General features: G+C 59.0%; 4 protein-coding genes across 4 annotated transcripts; 1 reads left to right on the top strand and 3 right to left on the bottom strand.

The window, feature by feature from the left end:
- Positions 1–1281: 1281 nt before the first annotated feature.
- Positions 1282–2840, bottom strand: A1Q1_04520 (uncharacterized protein; the record flags this gene model as incomplete). The annotated part of the gene is made up of 2 exons (XM_014327953.1): positions 1282–2281; positions 2365–2840. The coding sequence occupies 2 exons, from the start codon at positions 2838–2840 to the stop codon at positions 1282–1284; spliced, it is 1476 nt and encodes a 491-aa protein (XP_014183428.1).
- Positions 2841–3270: 430 nt separating this feature from the next.
- A1Q1_04519 (OPT oligopeptide transporter) lies at positions 3271–5794 on the bottom strand (the record flags this gene model as incomplete). Its single annotated transcript, XM_014327952.1, has 5 exons — positions 3271–3902; positions 3942–4119; positions 4172–4881; positions 4921–5434; positions 5477–5794. The coding sequence occupies 5 exons, from the start codon at positions 5792–5794 to the stop codon at positions 3271–3273; spliced, it is 2352 nt and encodes a 783-aa protein (XP_014183427.1).
- A 1610-nt stretch (positions 5795–7404) lies between these two features.
- On the bottom strand, positions 7405–9737 carry A1Q1_04518 (uncharacterized protein; the record flags this gene model as incomplete). The annotated part of the gene is made up of 2 exons (XM_014327951.1): positions 7405–8141; positions 8189–9737. 2 exons carry the CDS (start codon positions 9735–9737, stop codon positions 7405–7407), a joined length of 2286 nt encoding a protein of 761 aa, XP_014183426.1.
- A 1119-nt stretch (positions 9738–10856) lies between these two features.
- Positions 10857–12152, top strand: A1Q1_04517 (uncharacterized protein; the record flags this gene model as incomplete). The annotated part of the gene is made up of 2 exons (XM_014327950.1): positions 10857–10945; positions 11024–12152. 2 exons carry the CDS (start codon positions 10857–10859, stop codon positions 12150–12152), a joined length of 1218 nt encoding a protein of 405 aa, XP_014183425.1.
- Positions 12153–17329: the final 5177 nt, after the last annotated feature.

Below are 17329 nucleotides of genomic sequence, written 5' to 3'. Positions count from 1 at the left end.
TCAACCTGGAAGCCGGCCGCACCTATCTCGTCTGTCGTGATCTTGATGGTCCGCGGGACAGAGCTCGTCGAGCGTCCTCAAGTCTGCTCGTCAGCTCGACTCGACATTCGCCTTTAAGCTCACCTCAGTGTTTGTCCCGACTGCTGGTCGTCAGCTAGGGCCAAGGAAGAGAAGCTTACTACTGATCCAAGAAGTACGCTGGCCGGAAGTGGAGACGAGGTCTGGTCCATTGCAGCTCTGGCGTCAGCTATGCATAATCCCATGCCGGAGCGTACTCATGCTCCAGCGCTGGCTGCGACATCAGCTAGCTGTGGAAAGAAGCGGGAAGCTGACTCGACGCGTCAAGTTCTGTTGTCAGCTACGGTATGACCCGGCCAGCTTGACCCAAATCTGCAGACGTCTGACAGCCGTCAACGATGCAGGGCTGTACGTGAGCTACAGCGATAGCGAGCTACCAGCTCACATGCGGCTTAGAGTGGCTGTTGTCAGCTAGAACTTGCGGCGAGAAAGCTCACCCGCCACCTGGAGGTTTCCAACCATCTCTCGCGATCCTCCAGTTCGAAAGCTCAGGGGCGGAGGGCTACCGCGAAGACCAGGTAGAAGGCGTTTGCCTGGCCGTCAGCCGGCATGGCCTGCAGCCAGCGCGGAGCGTGATTGCGACCTGCGTGTCAGTACGGCGGCGGCTGAAGAACTGACGCCTCACAGGCGATGGTGGCCTGACGATGATGTCGGTGGCGACTTCCATCCCGAACGCTCTCCAAAGGGCAGATTAAGAGGCGGCCGAGATCCTGTCCACAGCTCGGAGGGATGCTCTCAGTGAGATTGGAGGACTGATTGAACGTCAGCTAAAGAGGAGACCCACAGCTCACCCCTGCGGGGCACGTTGCGCCTTCCGAGGGCCTGAGGCTGTCAGCTATTACTCGCGGTCTGCCAGCTAACGTTGGAAGTTGTGCAGAGCGGAAGAGCGAAATCGTATGTTTGATTGGGCTGCGTGTAGTGAGTGAGGACGAGAAGAGGAAGGATGTGAGTCAAGGTCAGGTGTGTCAGTGGAGCTGCGGTTGAGTCACCGATCGGCGTGGCGGTCGTGCGCCCGGGTTTCACTCTGTCTTCCCCCTCCAGTTCGTCTTCCTCGACAAGCTTACTAGTCTGGCTGCTCACTCGCCCTCTCCTGTGGTCCAGGTAGCTTCAGATTCTGCATTAGACACCTATGAACGACCCTCGCCTACCGGCTGCGGAGAGCTTCGGTGCCACCTCCAAACCCACCTTCACCCCTTCCCTCCGCTACTGGTCCACCGTCAGCGCGGCCGTCTTGACGACCGTAAACTCGTTGACGCCGTACCCAAACCCGCCTTCCTTTCCTACGCCGCTCTCGCGTATGCCTCCGAAGGGGCTCTCGGCGGTGTTGGCGTTCGCGGTGTTGATAGCGACGGTGCCGGACTGGAGGCGCTCGTACGCGCGCCAGGCGCGGCTGATGTCGCGCGTCCAGACATAGTTGGTGAGGCCCATGTCGGTGTCGTTGCAGAGGGCAATGACCTCGTCCTCGCTCTCGAAGGGGTAGATGCTGACGATGGGCGCAAACATCTCCTCCTTGTACACGCGCGCGTCCTGGGGCGCGCCGACGATGAGCGTCGGCTCAAAGTGGAAGCCGGTCCCGAACCGCTTGCCGCCGGTCAGCACCTTGGCGCCGTGCTTCTGCGCGTCGGCGACCAGCTCCTCGGCCCGCGCCGCGCCACGGTCCACCGTCACCGCGCCGTTTGTCACGCCCTCGTCCAGGCCGTGGCCCCACTTCAGCTTTGCCATCTTCTCCTGGACGAGTTTCGTGAACTCGTCAATGACGGGTTGCTGCACGAACACGCGGTTCGCACACACGCACACCTGGCCCGCGTGTCGGAGCTTGTTCGCCAGCAAGGCGTCGGCGGCAGCGTTCAGGTCCGCATCGCTGAATACGACCCAGCCGCCGTTGCCGCCCAGCTCGAGGGTCAGCTTCTTCAGCGTCCCCGCCGCGTGGCCCATGAGCAGCTTGCCCACGTTAGTCGAGCCCGTGAAGGACACCTTCTTGATGCGCTTGTCAGTGCAGAGGATCTTGCCGACCTCGGGGGTGGTTGCGTTCGACGCAGTGACGACGTTGATGACGCCGGCAGGGACGCCGGCACGCTTGGCGAGAATGGCCAGGGCGAGCGTGGACACTGGCGTCTCGGGCGACGGCTTGATCACCATTGTGCAGCCTGCCGCGAGCGCGGTCGCGATCTTGCGCAGGGCGATGACGACGGGAAAGTTCCACCTGGCGTTAGCATGAGCGCTCCGGGACCGCGTACCCGGCCCAGTTAGACTACAGTCGTAGACCGTCAGGACCGCAACACTCACGGGCACAGCAGCGCAACAGGGCCAACGGGCACGCGCTGCGTGAAGAACCTCAGGCTCGGGTTATCGTTTGCCTTGATGGTGTCTCCCTGAATGCGCTCCGCCTCGCCGGCCATGACCCAAGAGTAAGTCGTGGCGTAGTCGACCTCGGCGCGGGCCTCGGCGAGCGCCTTGCCCGTCTCCATCGTGATGAGCATGGCGAGGTCCTCCTTGTTCTCGCGGACGAGGCGGTCGAGCTCGAGGATGGTGCGCGCGCGCGTCCGCGCACCCGTGTTGCTCCATCCGGGGAAGGCGTTCGTCGCGGCCGTAATGGCCTTTTCGGCGTCGACGGCGCCCATCTCGGCCACGCTCGTCCAGACCTCGCCCGAGCCCGGGTCCTCTACGTCAAATGTCGAGCCCGACTCGTACGCCTCGTCGTTGATCCACCCCTTGGTCGCGTTCAGCGCCGCATCCTGGATCTTGAAGTTGGGGTGCACCATGGTGTTCTGGGTAAGTTGGGGAACAAGGAAGAAGCTGAAACTGCACTATTTGCTCGCCCGCTTATGAAGTCACCCACGAAGTCAGGCTCGGTGGGCATCAGCTGACGGCTACTCCCGACAGATGTCGGCTTTCTACCTCTCGGCTACCTCGCCTCCGTCGTATATCGCCACCGCAGGACCAGTGGGGCGGGCCACCTAACCCTGGGAGATAAGGCGCGGGGGATGCTTGCATTCGCGACATGCGCGACATGTGCGACGTAGGCGCAGGCATGCTGACAAGCCACAGATCCAGATACATAAGCGCTCCCAAGTGCGTCGACGCTGCATAAGCACAACATCGTTGCATTCAACACATACCCCTACTCAGCATTACCAAGCAACTAACCATCAGCTACAATGATCGGCCGTACCGGTCTACCTGGCCGCGGAACTACGGACTGACCTTGGGACAGTGGTCCGGGTATCCACTCTGCGGATTGCCCCACCAGTCGGGGAAGTTGATCATCGGGCCTCCGGCCCCCAGCACGGCGAACGACAGGATGAAGAGCACGAGTGTTGCCGCGCCATCCCACCCCGCAGTGACGAGGAACATGTACCGCTTGAAGATCCTGGGGCGGTGTGTGCGGAGCCACCCCTGGGCGAAGAAGCCGGCAATGATCCCAGAGGTGATGGTACTAGTCTGCGTGGCCTGGTACCCGATCCAGCCCGCGTTCATGGCGATCGTGGCGACATTAAAGTCGTGGAAGTCCCAGCTGCCAATCTTCTTGACCTTGCGGCTGATGAGCCAGTGCACGACGCAGATCGCGAAGCCCACCACGAGACCGAGCGGGACGAGGAAATAAGGCTTCCCCGCACTGTAGAGGTAGTGGCTCAGCGCCCACGTCGTCGCCTGGTTGTTCGAGGACTGGTAGCCCTGTCCGCTCCAGGCGTAGTTTCCGTTCGGATCCAGGAGGATGTCCCGCTTGCTGTCCACCACGGCGCGCATCACGCCGTAGCTCACGAACGCGCCTGTCACCGTGCCATACACCTGCGTCGCAAACATAACCCGGGGTGGGATCTTGACTGCATGGTCAGTTTGCGAACGTCAACACAGCAACTCACGGTATTCGCCCATCTTCAGGTCCGAGGCTAGGTTCAGACTCTGCGCGATGACCGAGTGCGACCACGCGCTAAAGTAGAGGTTCGCGAGCGGGCGGCCAGGCATGCACGCGCCAGCGACCATCTTCATGAGCGTGTTGGTCGCAATGCCGTTTCCGAAACGGGAGAACAGGAGCGTGCTCTGGCGCGTGAGCTTATCCCTCCTCCCTGAAGCTGTACAATCGATAACTCACCAACGGCGCAATGGCGATTCCCAGCAGGAGCGCGACAATGTACGTCCACGCGTTGAGGGTGACGTCCTGGGTCGTGACGACGATCATGCCAATGACGAACGAGAACGTGAGCAGCGACGCGTACCACCACCAAGGCGCCTCCCTGTATTTGGCCATGGCGGCGTGGTGGCGATCGTCATACTTGCCCACCCGCAAGTTCTTGATGACGGCGACAATGTCCGGGCCCCAGAATAGGATACAGTGCGCAAACAACGCGCCAATGGCAATGTTGCCGCAGAACATGCCCCACACATACGTGCTCGCGACTTTGGGCAGGCCGTATTCGGCCAACTTTTCCTTGTCCAGGAGCCCATTCACAAACACCTTTGCGGTCTTGTACGGCTTGCCGTCCTGCGTGCGCAGGAGCGAGGACATGAAGGGCAGGTGTCGCCCGTCCCAGGCGTTGCCGTAGTAGACCGCCGTGATTGAGACGTAGCAGATGAGCAGGCCGATGAGGCAGTTGACCTGGTACTTCATCGGCATCACGAGCGATCCCGAGCCGATGTACTGCCAGTCGAGGGAGAAGTTGAGCAGTCCCATGCCCTCGTTGGACAGTGCTCCGCCGAATACGTTCGTGAGAATCTGCGCCTTCTCACCCGTCACGTTCATCGAGGCGAGGCACGGGATCGAGATGCTGTTCAGCCACGGAATCACGTACATCGGGAACACCTCTGGGGCATGTCAGTTGAGCAAAGCATCCGTCAACTTACCATACACCGACATGCCCGCGAGGCCGTACCAGAACCACCGCAGGGGCTTCGAGTCGCGCACCTTGTGCCAGTGCAGGCCCTGCAGAATCTTGACGAGCGGCAGATTGCTCCAGTACACGGCCTCAGGGTGCCACACAGTCATGGGCCGGAGGAGGCCCGTGAGGCCGTACCCGAACAGCCCAATACTCAGCGTCGAGAGCACGACCGTAGTGGCTGAGATGGGCAGGTCGTAGAACAGGTCCTGCACCGTGAAGACAGTAATACTCGCCGTCCCGTTCGAGGACGAGGAGGCGAACAGCGTCGCTACTGCGTGCTCCTTCAGCCCGAACGGACGCGGATTGAGGAACTTGAACAGCTTGACCCACCACGGCAGGGGAGCTTCCTCGCCGTGCTTCTCGCGCCACTTCTTCTCCAGCTTGTCGCCGCGGGGAACCAGGAACGCCCAGCCTCGTCCAAGAAACCAGATGATCATGATCATGAAACTGGTCGAGAAACCGCCGCCGGCGGGTTTGAACTGGTCGTCAGCTCAGTCCGACCGTCGTAGCTAGGCACTCACCGCGTAGATCTGGGACACGGCCGAAGAGAACACGGCCATGATGGTGCCAATGATGAAGCTGCGGACTGTCAAGCTCGGATCGCCGTCGTCGCGGAGCGACATGAGATAGTTGGAAACGTCTTCGCCAGTGCGGATGATGTGGTCGTCCGAGTCATCGTCGGCGGGGTCGTAGAAGAGCTCGTCCCTTGAACGAACCGGGGTCACCTTCTCACCGAGGTTGGAGTCTTTTGAGGAGTCATCTGCGTCGTCGGAGACAGGAGGCAGGACCTCAACGTCGGCGTAGATGTCGTCTTCCTTCTTGTCTAGCTTCTCAGCCATGTCTGTCTTGCGGCACCGGTACAGATGCTCGTGTGGGAAACGTTCCGAGAATCTTGCGTGCCATTTATAGCCTCCATGTCTTCCACATTTCGCTGAGCTACTGCTGAGCTACCGATGAGCTCTTGACAGCCCTTTATGAGCCATCACCGAGCCGTGCCCCATCCTCTTCATTGCGTTACGCTCAGTGACTGATCTATGCCTAGTTCCTTTACCAACGCAGCGCACGCCAACGCTCCATGCCGATCCAGACCCACCTGGAGCGACAACTGCAACGTTAGTGACTGGCCACACCCCATCTCTCGGTCGACCGATAAGGCGAACACGCCGAAGTTCAGCCGCTCAAGCATGCGGATCTTGCCAAAAATAAGTCGGTCCATTGGGCTTGGGAAAAGGTTCGGGACGGCATAGGGGGGTTGTGGGAGGTCCGAGAGGTGGTTAGCGCCGAATGTGAGGGCGGAGTGAACGCAGCTGGTAGTAAGCTAGGCTGAGATACGTGATGGGAGTGGACGAGGTGAGTCGGCATGAGCGCAGAGTCAGTGATGGATGGTGCGGATGGCGTGATAGTGGTGCCACTAAGATTAGGCACGGCATTGTGCTCCAGCTCCAACGGCTGATGGGCCGGCGAAAGGACCGTCGCAAGAAGTACTGGACCGACTAGCCAGACTTCAGCCAGTTACCTGTTAGGCATTTGCTGGGCGGTTAGAGCACATGAGAGCACGAGAGAGCATAAGGGGGCACGCGGTGCCCAAGATATCCAAAGATACGGCTAACTGGCCGGCTGTCGCGATATCGAGGAATTTGGCGACTTTGATCCGAGCGCATGCTTCGGTGGTGCGGTGAAGCAGGGGTTGCAGTGCAGTGGTGCTCAATGAGAATGGGTTGGTTGGTGAAAGAAGGAAGGACATGGGGGCCTGTTGTGGTTGTTTGCATCATCGGCACGTGCAGCGTAATGCAGCCGTGGGAAACGCGCTCTGGGCGGCTTCGTCGGCAGGCACAACAACAACGAGCAAACAATGAAGCACGACCTCCTCGTACCTCCTCTTTGTCGATGCGCGGCTTGGATCTCGGTCCCAATCTTGCGGAACGAGCAGATGCATACGCACGCACCCTGTTTGCATGTTTTGGCCGGAATGTTGCTCGACCCCACATTGTTTAGTCTCAACATAATGCACGCTTGTGCACATTACGCACTTCCGGCTCGTAGGTCGGAGGTTGGAGGGTTATGTACGTACCTGCACCCAAAAGCATGTTGGGCAATGGGCACGTGTGGCAAGCTTCATGGTTATCGTTGATGGTTTCTCCGAGAGATGAACTTTATTTTGTTTGTCTTGATTCCAACGTTGGCCCTCGAGATCGGAACGTGAGTGTGCACGGCAGTGGGCAGCGGTAAGAGTATACATTCACATGAGATGCCACGCAGAAGCACTATAAACACGTGAGGAAGATGTTTTGTACAGAGGGTTAAGGTTATGGGAGGTATGGAGAAGGGGTTTTTGGGAGTAGATGGTTTGTGAGACATGTTGCCAACGCCGGCGTTGACTAACACACACGGTGACTAGAAGGTGCCTGCACCCCCAAGTCGAGTACAAAGCGTCCAGCACTTTGTTTTCTTAGAATTCCTTGCTAACAATAACAGTCCAGTCCTTGAACCAGGACTCCTCGTCCTTGGGCGGCCTGTACTTGTCCGAGCTACCGCCGAAGAAGGTAGAGAGCATGAGGCCATAGATGCGAGAGTCCTCAGAGTGGCGGATGATGATGTTCTCGTTGGTGATGACCTTCTCGCCGTTGACGTAGAGCTCCTGGGTGCCGTCGCGCTGGGCCTGGCCGCCAGAAACGCTGTTGAGAATCAGACGCTGAGCGACAGTGTTCCACTGTCCCTTCTGGAAGTGGAAAGCACCGCGCTTGACCGAGTCACCGTAGCCTCCGATAGAGCACGAGGTGTTCGGCTCGTCACAGTAGTTGTTCTTGTCCTGGAAGTAGTTGTAAACCTCGCCGGCACCGTCCTTGCGCCACATCAAGCGCGCGGAGAAGCAGTCCGAGTCGTGGTTACCGCCAGAGCAGCTGGTGGTCTCCTGGGACGTGCCGCCGTAGAGTCCGGGAAGCTTGCCGCCCTCGGTCCAGTCAAAGTCTTCGGGGAAGAAGACGCGGTAGGAGAACGTGACATCGGAGGCCTTGCTAAGGTCGATTCCGTTGCCAACGTCCGACTTGCTGTAGTACCACCATCCACTGGAACCGCCGATCTGACCCGCAGGGTACTTGGCCATCTGGACCTCGATCGACGGGTCGGTGGGGTCGGTGGACTTGGCAATGCCACCCTTCTGCATCTTGAGAACGGGAATGTCGTCGACTGTGCAGTGTCAGCCACCAGCCTGCACTAGTGTAATTCAGACTTACAAGTCTTAGGGTCGTAGTCCTCAGAGGGCGTCTCGCCGTTCAGCTGGAAGCCAGGAGCAGACGTGGACTTCTTCGCAGTGGTGAACAGCTTGATGCCCTCGACGGGGAACAGGCCGCCATCGCCGTTGCCGGGAGTCTGGTTGTTGTTGCCACCCGAGTGCGAAGAGTTGTTGCTGTTGCCGTCGCTACCCCCGGAGCCAGTCTCTGAGGGCTTTGCAGAAGCAGACTCAGTCGCACTGGAAGACCAATCATCGCCGCCCTCGCTCGCAGAGGCCGAAGCCGAAGCAGAGTGGGACGCAGATGAGCTGGATCCAGACCACTCATCACCGGTGGAGGTAGGCTTAGGGCTGCCCTCCTCGGTGGTGGACATCCAGGAGTCCCAGTCATCCGTCTTCGAGGAAGAGTGCCACATGCCGTCGTCGTAGCCACCCTCGCTCTTCGTCTTGGACTTGTGGGAGTGTTCCTTGCCCGTGTCGACAAGGGAAGAGTGGGGAGCGGGAGTGGCGGTAGGGGAAGCGTAAGCGCTGCCACTGGATGGCCGCGGCTTGCAGGTTCGTCCCCGCTTGAGACGACGGACCTTCCTGAGCCCGGCCCCGGCATGACCGCTACCAGAGCGGGGCATGACGTGGTGAGCATGGAAAGCACGAGCCTCGCCGGCCTGCCCCACGGCCTGGTTGGCCAGGTGGCGGGCCTCGGAGCGAGGAGTGATGGGAATCCAGGCGGCCTGGGCCGATACCGCCAGGGCGACAAGAGAGGCAAAGTGAAGGCGCATCGTGAGAGGAGCCGAAAGGTGTCGGCGAGCTTGTTGAGCTAGGAATATCAGAGAAAGGTTGAGAGAGTGTCGGGCCTCGCTGGGTATGACAAGGTACGCCGAGTCGTTGTAAGTCGTGAGAGGGAGGGGGAGGTTGTCGTCGTTACTGGGTGAGCCTGCACCACAGAAAAGAGTGTCGGGGGTCGTTGGACCGTCACAGACGGGGGGGAGGAGATTAGGAGGAGGATGAGGAGGGGGGAGCTGTCTTGTCAAAAGACAGGGGGTTAACAGCGCCAGGCTATTATATGGGAGACTGTGTGTGTGCGGAGAGGTGAAAAGAAAGGAAGGACGAAGTTGCATAGTGTGAGTGGCCTGTGCACTGGCGGGGGTCTGGGAGCGCTGGGTGTGATTGTTCTGTGACCGTGGTGTGTGTTCGGAGCCCGTCAGAAGGCAGGGCACGACTAAGGCAGCTTTGCAGTCTGCGGGCTTCAGGACACTCGATGCCTCGGAGAGCCCGGAGCATGCGACCCTGGATCCCGTTCCTCCCATGCCCCCCTGCGCCACCAGTAGTGCATCGCAAGGAGGCCAAGGAGGCAGGAGTGTGTGGAGAGGGGGGGAGGGTTGATCGATGGTCGCTGGCTGCGTACTGCGAGGAGGGGTGTTGTGGTCCAAAGCTTGGGTCACGCCGGGCGGGGTGGATGTCCTGAGTGCACAGATGCCATCTGCAGGGGCGTTGTGCCAGGGATAGCTTATTCGGCATAGGCTCGAGTGCACTGTGAGTAGGCCAGAGTTAGTCATGTCCTCTGGGCCGTTCCTTGCCCCTGGTGCCCCTCCGAGAGCCCCCCTCCCAGGCGCCAGACATGCGCCCTAGGAGAAGGCTGTGACACGTCCACCTAGCCGCATCTCGCGGGACATATCGTTAAATCAGGCGCGTAGGCGACCCTGGCTGCTCAGGGACACTCTGCCATTCCAGCACCAGCGTCGGCCCATCAGCGCGAGGCCCGCCAACCTTAACAGTCCACCGCGCGTAACTTGCACCAATGACCTGGCTTGAACGCGTGCGGTCATGAACGCCATCACCATCCTCACCCCCTTGCTCTTTCTCCTCCATCTCCTTGCTCCTTGCCTGCAGACATCTTCTCCTGCCCGTTACCCCTTGCAACCCTCTCCTCCTCATGTAGTTTCATTAACAACATCACTCCGCAGTCATCACGCGGGCAACACTGTTCATCAGACACTCTTCACCGTGGTGTGCACGGTCTAATGCACCGCGCCCTCCAGCTAACAGAAGAGGGGCTGATGGCTATGCACTGCCTACGGTGGACGACGCAGCCAGCCTGGTTCAGGCGTCTTCCAAATTCCGTTATGCATTCAAAGCGGATTCAACCCGCCATCTGAAAGCCACGTGGAAATGAGCCAGCCATCGCGAAAACGCGTCGGACCCTGAATACATGACTGTAGTCCTTAGTTTCTCATGCTGGCGGCGCGGTGGCTACGGTGAGCGCGGGAGCAGGCGCGGTTGCAGGCTGGGCATGCTGGCTGGTCATTGGCTCGCTCAACCACCCGTCACACCGTCACCTACTCGAGCAAAAGCGATTCGCTGTGCACCTCTTCCCTTTGCCATCTCCTCATCATCTTTGCAGCCTCCATTGTCATCCATCCACCCTTCCAAGCCATCCTCGCCCCCGCCCTCGCCCCCCTGTCGCTGTCGGTCCGCTGGCTGGATTGAACTGCATACTGCTTACTCCGAGCGCTGGTCGCCTGGATCCTACATTCTCTTTGGTTCCGTCTCCTCCACCAGCCCGCCCCTTCTCGTCTTCCCTCCTCACCTTTCCATCGACTCGCAATCTCCCATCTCGCATCCTTTCTTCTCAAACTTCTGCTCTCTACCGACGGCCCGACGCTTTGCACCTCGACATGGAGTCTCCTGTGCACTCAGGACGCAACCTCGAGGTTCCGAGGACCGTGGAACGTCGTCGCAAGGGCCGTGGGGTCGATGTCATGTCGTGAGTCATAACAAACCAAAATATTATGACGCACAGTCGCCTAAACAAAAACATTGTGTGGCGCTAACATGTTTACAGGTACCCTACACCCGAGCGTGGACACCTTCCTACGCCTGTCACCGAACGACGCACACTGAAGCGTACCTTTGACGATGTCACTGCCGACAAGACGGCCGCCGAGGGCAACCACGCCATCAGTGTCCACCCGCCGACACCTCAAACCCTGCCGCGCAAGCGTGCGTCACCTGGCACTAACAATGCTGCGCCCTACTCGCCCCCGTCTCCGAGTGGACACACTACCTTCTTCCTTTCACATGGCTCTACGACGGAGATCGAGATCGCCAACGACAAAGCACCACCACGCCGCCGTCCCGGCCTTCTGTTCGCCCAGCAGATGGGCCTGACAACAGACCCTGCCACGACATCTGTCAAGTTTGGAGCACGCCTTGGCGTTGGCGTTGGGATGGGCGGTGGTCTGCGCGGATCGACGCACGGTCCCGTCGACAAGATGTCTCTCGACAACCCCTTCCTTGATGATGGATCAGCGGTGGCTGGGCCCTCGAGGTCCGTGAGCGGAAAGCGTCGTCAAACCGCCGGGTCTCCCGGTCGTGAGACGAGCTACGTGCCGCAAGCTGTCCGCCCCGACGCCGAGCGAAGCATGTCCCCGCTTATGCGCGACCGTCACCGCGGTGGACCGCTGCGCATGCTGACGGAGACGCTTCCGGAGTCAAGTCGTGCCGCGAAGCGACAGGAGATGATGGACGAGGACAATCCGTTCGTCGCCAAGCCCGGAGAGATCCACCGGCCAAAGCCACTGAATACGGAGAGGGGGCCGTTTGTGACGTATGTCTTCCGCGGAGCGAAGCGCACATTTGCGAACCCGTTCGTTCCGCCGAATGCGCCCTACCCTGCCGCCGACCTGGACGTGAGCGACGTTGACTACGACCCGCACCCGTGCCCGCCACCAAAGCTCCTCTGGCCGACATCCGACCCCGAGACGTCACCGGCTTCGTCCGCTGCGCCTGTCTCAACACCACGCCGCCGTGTGCTGTCGGACACGATGGACGTGGACAGCGACGAGGAGCAGATGCCGGTGCGCCGCGGTCTGCTCTTCGGCGCAACGCCGCGGTCCGAGGAGCACGAGCAGTCTGACGGCTCGGAGGGCTCTGCGCGCAAGCGTCCCCGCTTCAACTTTGGAAGCAACTGAAAAGCGTGCGATAAGATAAGCAGTATTCAAACCAACCGGCAACGACCCCACCATTCCCCACATCAAACCATAATTCATCATTTCATTCTTGTTCAGAGCCCAGCCGCTCTTGTTTCGTATTCGTTTTTAGATAGTTCCCTTTCTTATAGTGCCATAGCCACACCGACACAGCGAGTCATTATTGTACAGGAGTAAATAGTCAGCAGCAACACAATCATCAAACTACTATGCAGAGTAACATGTCACAGAAGCGTATCACGATTGCAGGGAGGGTTTCAGCTGCTCTCATGTGTAAAAACTCGACGAGGACCAAAAGCTTGGGCTAATCCTTAAGAAATCATGAGCTGAGACGTAACCTGAAGCGACCTGATGTGGTCTGGTACGACCTCGTTTCAAACACTCTTATGCGAGCAGAGTAGTCTCGACCTGCCCATGATTGTGCGAAGTGCAGCGATCGAAACCGAAAGTTGGCTGCGACGCGTCAGATGAGTTGAAGCAAGCAAGTCACAGAAAGGAGAGTAGGGCTGTAGGGTTCCCGGATGTTCCGGATCACTTTTCGAGTTTGGTGCAGGGTCAGTTCCAAGGGTGGCCGAGGGTGGCCGAGGGTGGCCGGGGGTGGATGGAACGCGAGGAGGATCTCGTGACGAGAAGGTGAACTCGAAGGGGACACTAACTGACGAGTGGCGTTGGTGTGTCCAGTGAGTCTGGCATATGCATTACGGCGTTGCATGCGCGCATGCATGGGCTCGGGAACGCTCATGGGTCAGCGGATAAGCGGAGCGTGGGTGTTCTCGGCGCTCGCCGTGCACTCGGACGGAGAAGAGAAGAGCTGCAAAGGTGCAAAGGTGCAGTTCCGCAAATGGCGGCGATAAGTGCCTGTCACTCGATCTCTGCGACGCGCAGCAGGCCTGAGGTGAGTCTCCGGACATGAATCCCATGCAATAACTCGGACGCGAAACCAGGTGAATACGGAGGGGTCGCTGACCCAGCCGAAGATGCCGGAGGGGAGCACAGCCCCGCACCGCTCTCTGGGATCTGTGACGAGATGCGAACTCTCCTCGATTTTGGGTGCTCTGGCCACTTTACTCCGGAGTACGCCGTTCATAACGGAGGACACCGGATTACGCAGAGTTGGTTCATGGGTTGGACAGACACATGCCCAGAAGAGTGGGAGAAGGGCAACCCAGTATAGAGTTTGGCACAAAGCGTGGGGTCTACGCTTCTGATGAACATGCACGGACATTACCATGTTCCTAATGGACGCTGGACCCAATGCATAAGCTGTCTGTTTGTCCGTTGAGACACACTGGAGGTGCCGGGGTCCGGATCAGACGGGCCGGACTTGCGCACTCCCTCTGAACCGGGGTGTGGGTGGGTCCAGCCGGTCCAGAATGCTCAAAAGTCCAGAATCCAGAACTCTGGAACGCTGGTGGTTTCGGTTCCTTCTCACCTCTGACAACTCCGTTTTGGGTGCGAGGTACGTGAGGAACACGAGGCACGGACAGGTGGGGCCACCCGCCTTTCGCCTTTGGGACCGGCCAACTCTGTTGACTCTCGCCCAGAAGTTGAAACGAGGGTCAAGTGGCCTGCGACATGGTCCTGCATGTCCTACACGTCCTACATGTCCGTTTGGCAAGCTCGTGTCATGTCCTTTGGGATTGTTTGGCGTCTCACTCGGTCTTTGTGTTCGGACTTCCCTTTGAGGACTCGTTTGACCAGAACGTATGTAACATGGATGTTGGACGGGTGTAGCACGTAGCGTGTAGCAGGTACGAGGTTCGCTCCATGTGCTCGGTGAGCGAGACCTGCCCTTTCTAACAAGACCTCAGAATGCGGCAAAGTCGAGCCCGTAAACCTCCATCTGGACTCATGAACCCGATCGAAACATGCCCGAGAAAGTGTTCTGACGAGACGTCTCGTCTGATCACGCTGACACACGATACTGCGCCATCTGCGACGCTCATGGGACGAGGCTGGGACGACACTGACACCTGCGACGTATCGCGTATCGTGCGGTGCTCGATCCAAGGACATCTATGCATCGGTAGCGATTGCCGAAGTGAGCAAACCGCGATCGCGAAAGGAGCTCTGCTATACTTGGCACAGACGCAGCAGAGGACGCCTCATGTGCACTCGAGCGCTAGTGACCAGATCTGGGCGAGGTGGCGTCCGTTTCAAGTGCACAAAGGCATCCAAGACGCATCGAGGACGAATCATGGGCGCGTCCCGTTCACGCGAGTTCGCGCTATAGAAACCTCTGTCCCTTGTGTAATCTGGTGGAAACCTTGTAATATCTCGCGCGATGTTCGAACAACTCTAGGGCTGGCCCGCACTACTCTGGCGCCATGACGACAGATCCTCTCCTCCGGGTGACTTCCGGGTGACTTTTGCTTTTGGGCAGGAATTGGGCAGCTGGGGCAGGAAACCTCGCGTAAGCAATAGCAGCCACAGGAACTGGAGGCACAGGCGACACTAGCGAGGCACGGTATGGATGCGGGGCCCTGGGTAAACCTGGGTATGGCACACTCGGCACGGTCCGGCACTGCAAATAGATGACTGAATCGCGCGGGTTCAGTAGCATTTGCAGGACGCCAGACGCCGCTATTCCTTCAACGGGCACTCGGGAGCGATGGCGCCGCACATGAAGCTACGGGGTGCTTTGGGACGCACACCTGTGCATTGTTGAGCGATGAGCATGCGGCGACGGGGCATGTGTGAGCTGCGTGTGCTGCGAGTGCTGCGCCAAGCTATTCTGGGGAGGCCGGGGAGGTGATCGAGGAGCGATCTCGGTTCGGTTTCCCGCCCCCGCTGCCCGTTGCCGCAGCCCACAAGTGCGTTTCTCGTCGACCACATGGGCTGTTCACCGGCTGGCTTCTGCGGACTGCTTCTGCTTCCAGATAGAGACTGCACTTGTAAGAGTACGACTTTCGCTGGTATGGCGGCTGAATACAACTACGGGAGGCGGGGGCTAGCCATTCACCAACTGTCACTAAGCTTGGCGACTGAGAATACCCCGTTAGGCTGACGAGCTGAAAGAGATCCTTCAAGAGACTTGATAATGTGGGTGTGGCAATTGCTGGCGGTGGCAGGTTGCTGCGTTCATTGTTTGCACCACGACGTATGGTACTGAGGCTGGATATACCTCATACTTGTGGCTGCGCTTCCGCTGCCTCATTTCTTGCAGTCCACGGCACGACACAGGGCACCGCGGCTGCTATAACCCATGCTTGCGGATTGTGCTTCTGCGAGAAAACTGCGTCGTCATGTTTGTGGCAGCTGGCTAAGCTAATTTCATCTAACTCTCAGCAACATTCCCTACTGCTGCATCGTCATGTACGCGGTGATGGCGAGCGAAGCTGTTCTGGTGCAGTTCGACGATATGAGAACCCATGTCAGGCGGGCCTTCCCTTCATGCGGCCTCCTTAGCAAGCAGGGCGCGACGTCTGTTCTCTGATCCATTCTAGTAGGGCAGAGGGACATCGAGAACACGACGTCTTATGAGTTTCCAGATCCCACCATCTTCTGACTGCAGTTCTGTCACACGCCTGCAAATCGACCTTCTCGATGCATCCCACTCTTCACAACAAGGATTCACCTGATAGGCGGAGGTCTTCCCACAGGTCCATATCCCGTGACAGGTATCAATTCCACCTGATGCCAACGTCCTCAAGTTCGCCATTGCCGAGCGTCAAAGAATGGCATTCTGAACGTACACTGACACCCGAGCGCCTCCGTTTATGAAGCCCTTTCTGCGTGGCAATCGCGTTAGGCGTAGATCTGGTCGCTATTCCGGGGCGAACCCTTGATCAGTTATTGTTCCTTTGGCCGACCGACACATCGCTCTTGGCCGGAGCAGCGACGCCAAGGGAGAGAAGACTAATGCTCGGCGACTCCAGATGGCGAAGGCAATGCAATGGATCCGTCCTTTGCTGATGGGCACCGGGAAGGACCGTTACGCAACGGTTATGTCCAAACATCTCTGGCCAACATTACCTTAGCAGCAAAACAATGTTAGAGAGAAAGGGGTGGCAGGCAGCTTGCTGAGGTCACAACAAAGCACCTCGGCCTGATAGTCCTTCCTCTCCACGGTGGGTTATTGAACAGGCGGCGTGGCTCCACTGCGGCGGAATGGATGGAAGGAGCCTGTCAGAGGAGGTGGACGCGACAGCACAGACGCACGTCCCCCTTACCCCTGGCAGGTGTGGCTTACGAGATCCACTAGGCAACGCTGCGGTGCCAACGCCTCGCTGCCCTCATCCGCAGACCTTCCACACAGCACATGCTGCGCCTGATAATGGGGCGACAGCTAGACCAACCCGACGTCGGAACTGACCGTCAGTCCGCCAGAGGTCAGCGCTCCATAGAGATAGGCGCCAACCGGCGAGCCTCTCGGATGGCATCAGTGACAACAGCGGATGGCACATGGCGATATGAGGTGTTATGCAGGACAGCGCCTGAATTCTAACAATAAAGCCGGGCGCATGGCGGGTGGACGGGAGGAAAGACTGGTGCTGCTGAGTATGCACTTTCGAGGGGCTCGCGCCAGGATGTTAAAGGACACCCGCCGAACGTAAGAAAGATGCAGTTGTGGTCATTGACCGAGAAGGGCTTGACCTGCTCGGATTTCTGTCGCTCAACACACGAGACGATCTGCCAGTCAGCTCTGCGCAGAGGCGGCTGTCAGGCGTCAGTAAGCGTCAGCATCACAAGTCCGGCTCGGCGGTAGAAACAGGCAGCGTCCTTCGGAAAGCAAACCGCAAAAAAGTGGGATGCTATCAAACGATGCGGACGACACTCGGACGCAACGCACTCGCCCGCGGCTATCGCGGCTGCAAAGCAGTTATCGGGCGCCGAGAAGGCGGGCCGCTGGTTGTATCGCGGTCTGGTTATCGCACTGCCGACAACTGAGCCGCGTGGTGGGTTTCCAGCGGAGTTGCTCTCGGTATCCGGAGCTTGACCGACGGTCGCGAGCCAGGGCGATTGGTGGGGTGACGTCCGGCGAGCGAGCGGAGTACGCAAGAGATGTCCACGTTAGTTCGCCGTCGGGCAGAAGCTGCACGGAATCGCGGACATTCACGTCACAGTGGTCAGCGAGGTGAGGCCGAGTGCACGGTCGATGGTTGTATGAGAGTGGGGAAGAAACGAGTCCGTCTGTCAAGTCGCTGGGTAGTCGCAGA

This window comes from Trichosporon asahii, assembly GCF_000293215.1.
Source record: "Trichosporon asahii var. asahii CBS 2479 unplaced genomic scaffold scaffold00005, whole genome shotgun sequence".
In the NCBI taxonomy this organism is placed as follows: domain Eukaryota; kingdom Fungi; phylum Basidiomycota; class Tremellomycetes; order Trichosporonales; family Trichosporonaceae; genus Trichosporon; species Trichosporon asahii.
Note: the sequence above shows the minus strand (reverse complement) of the source record. Positions and strands in the feature narration are given on the sequence as shown.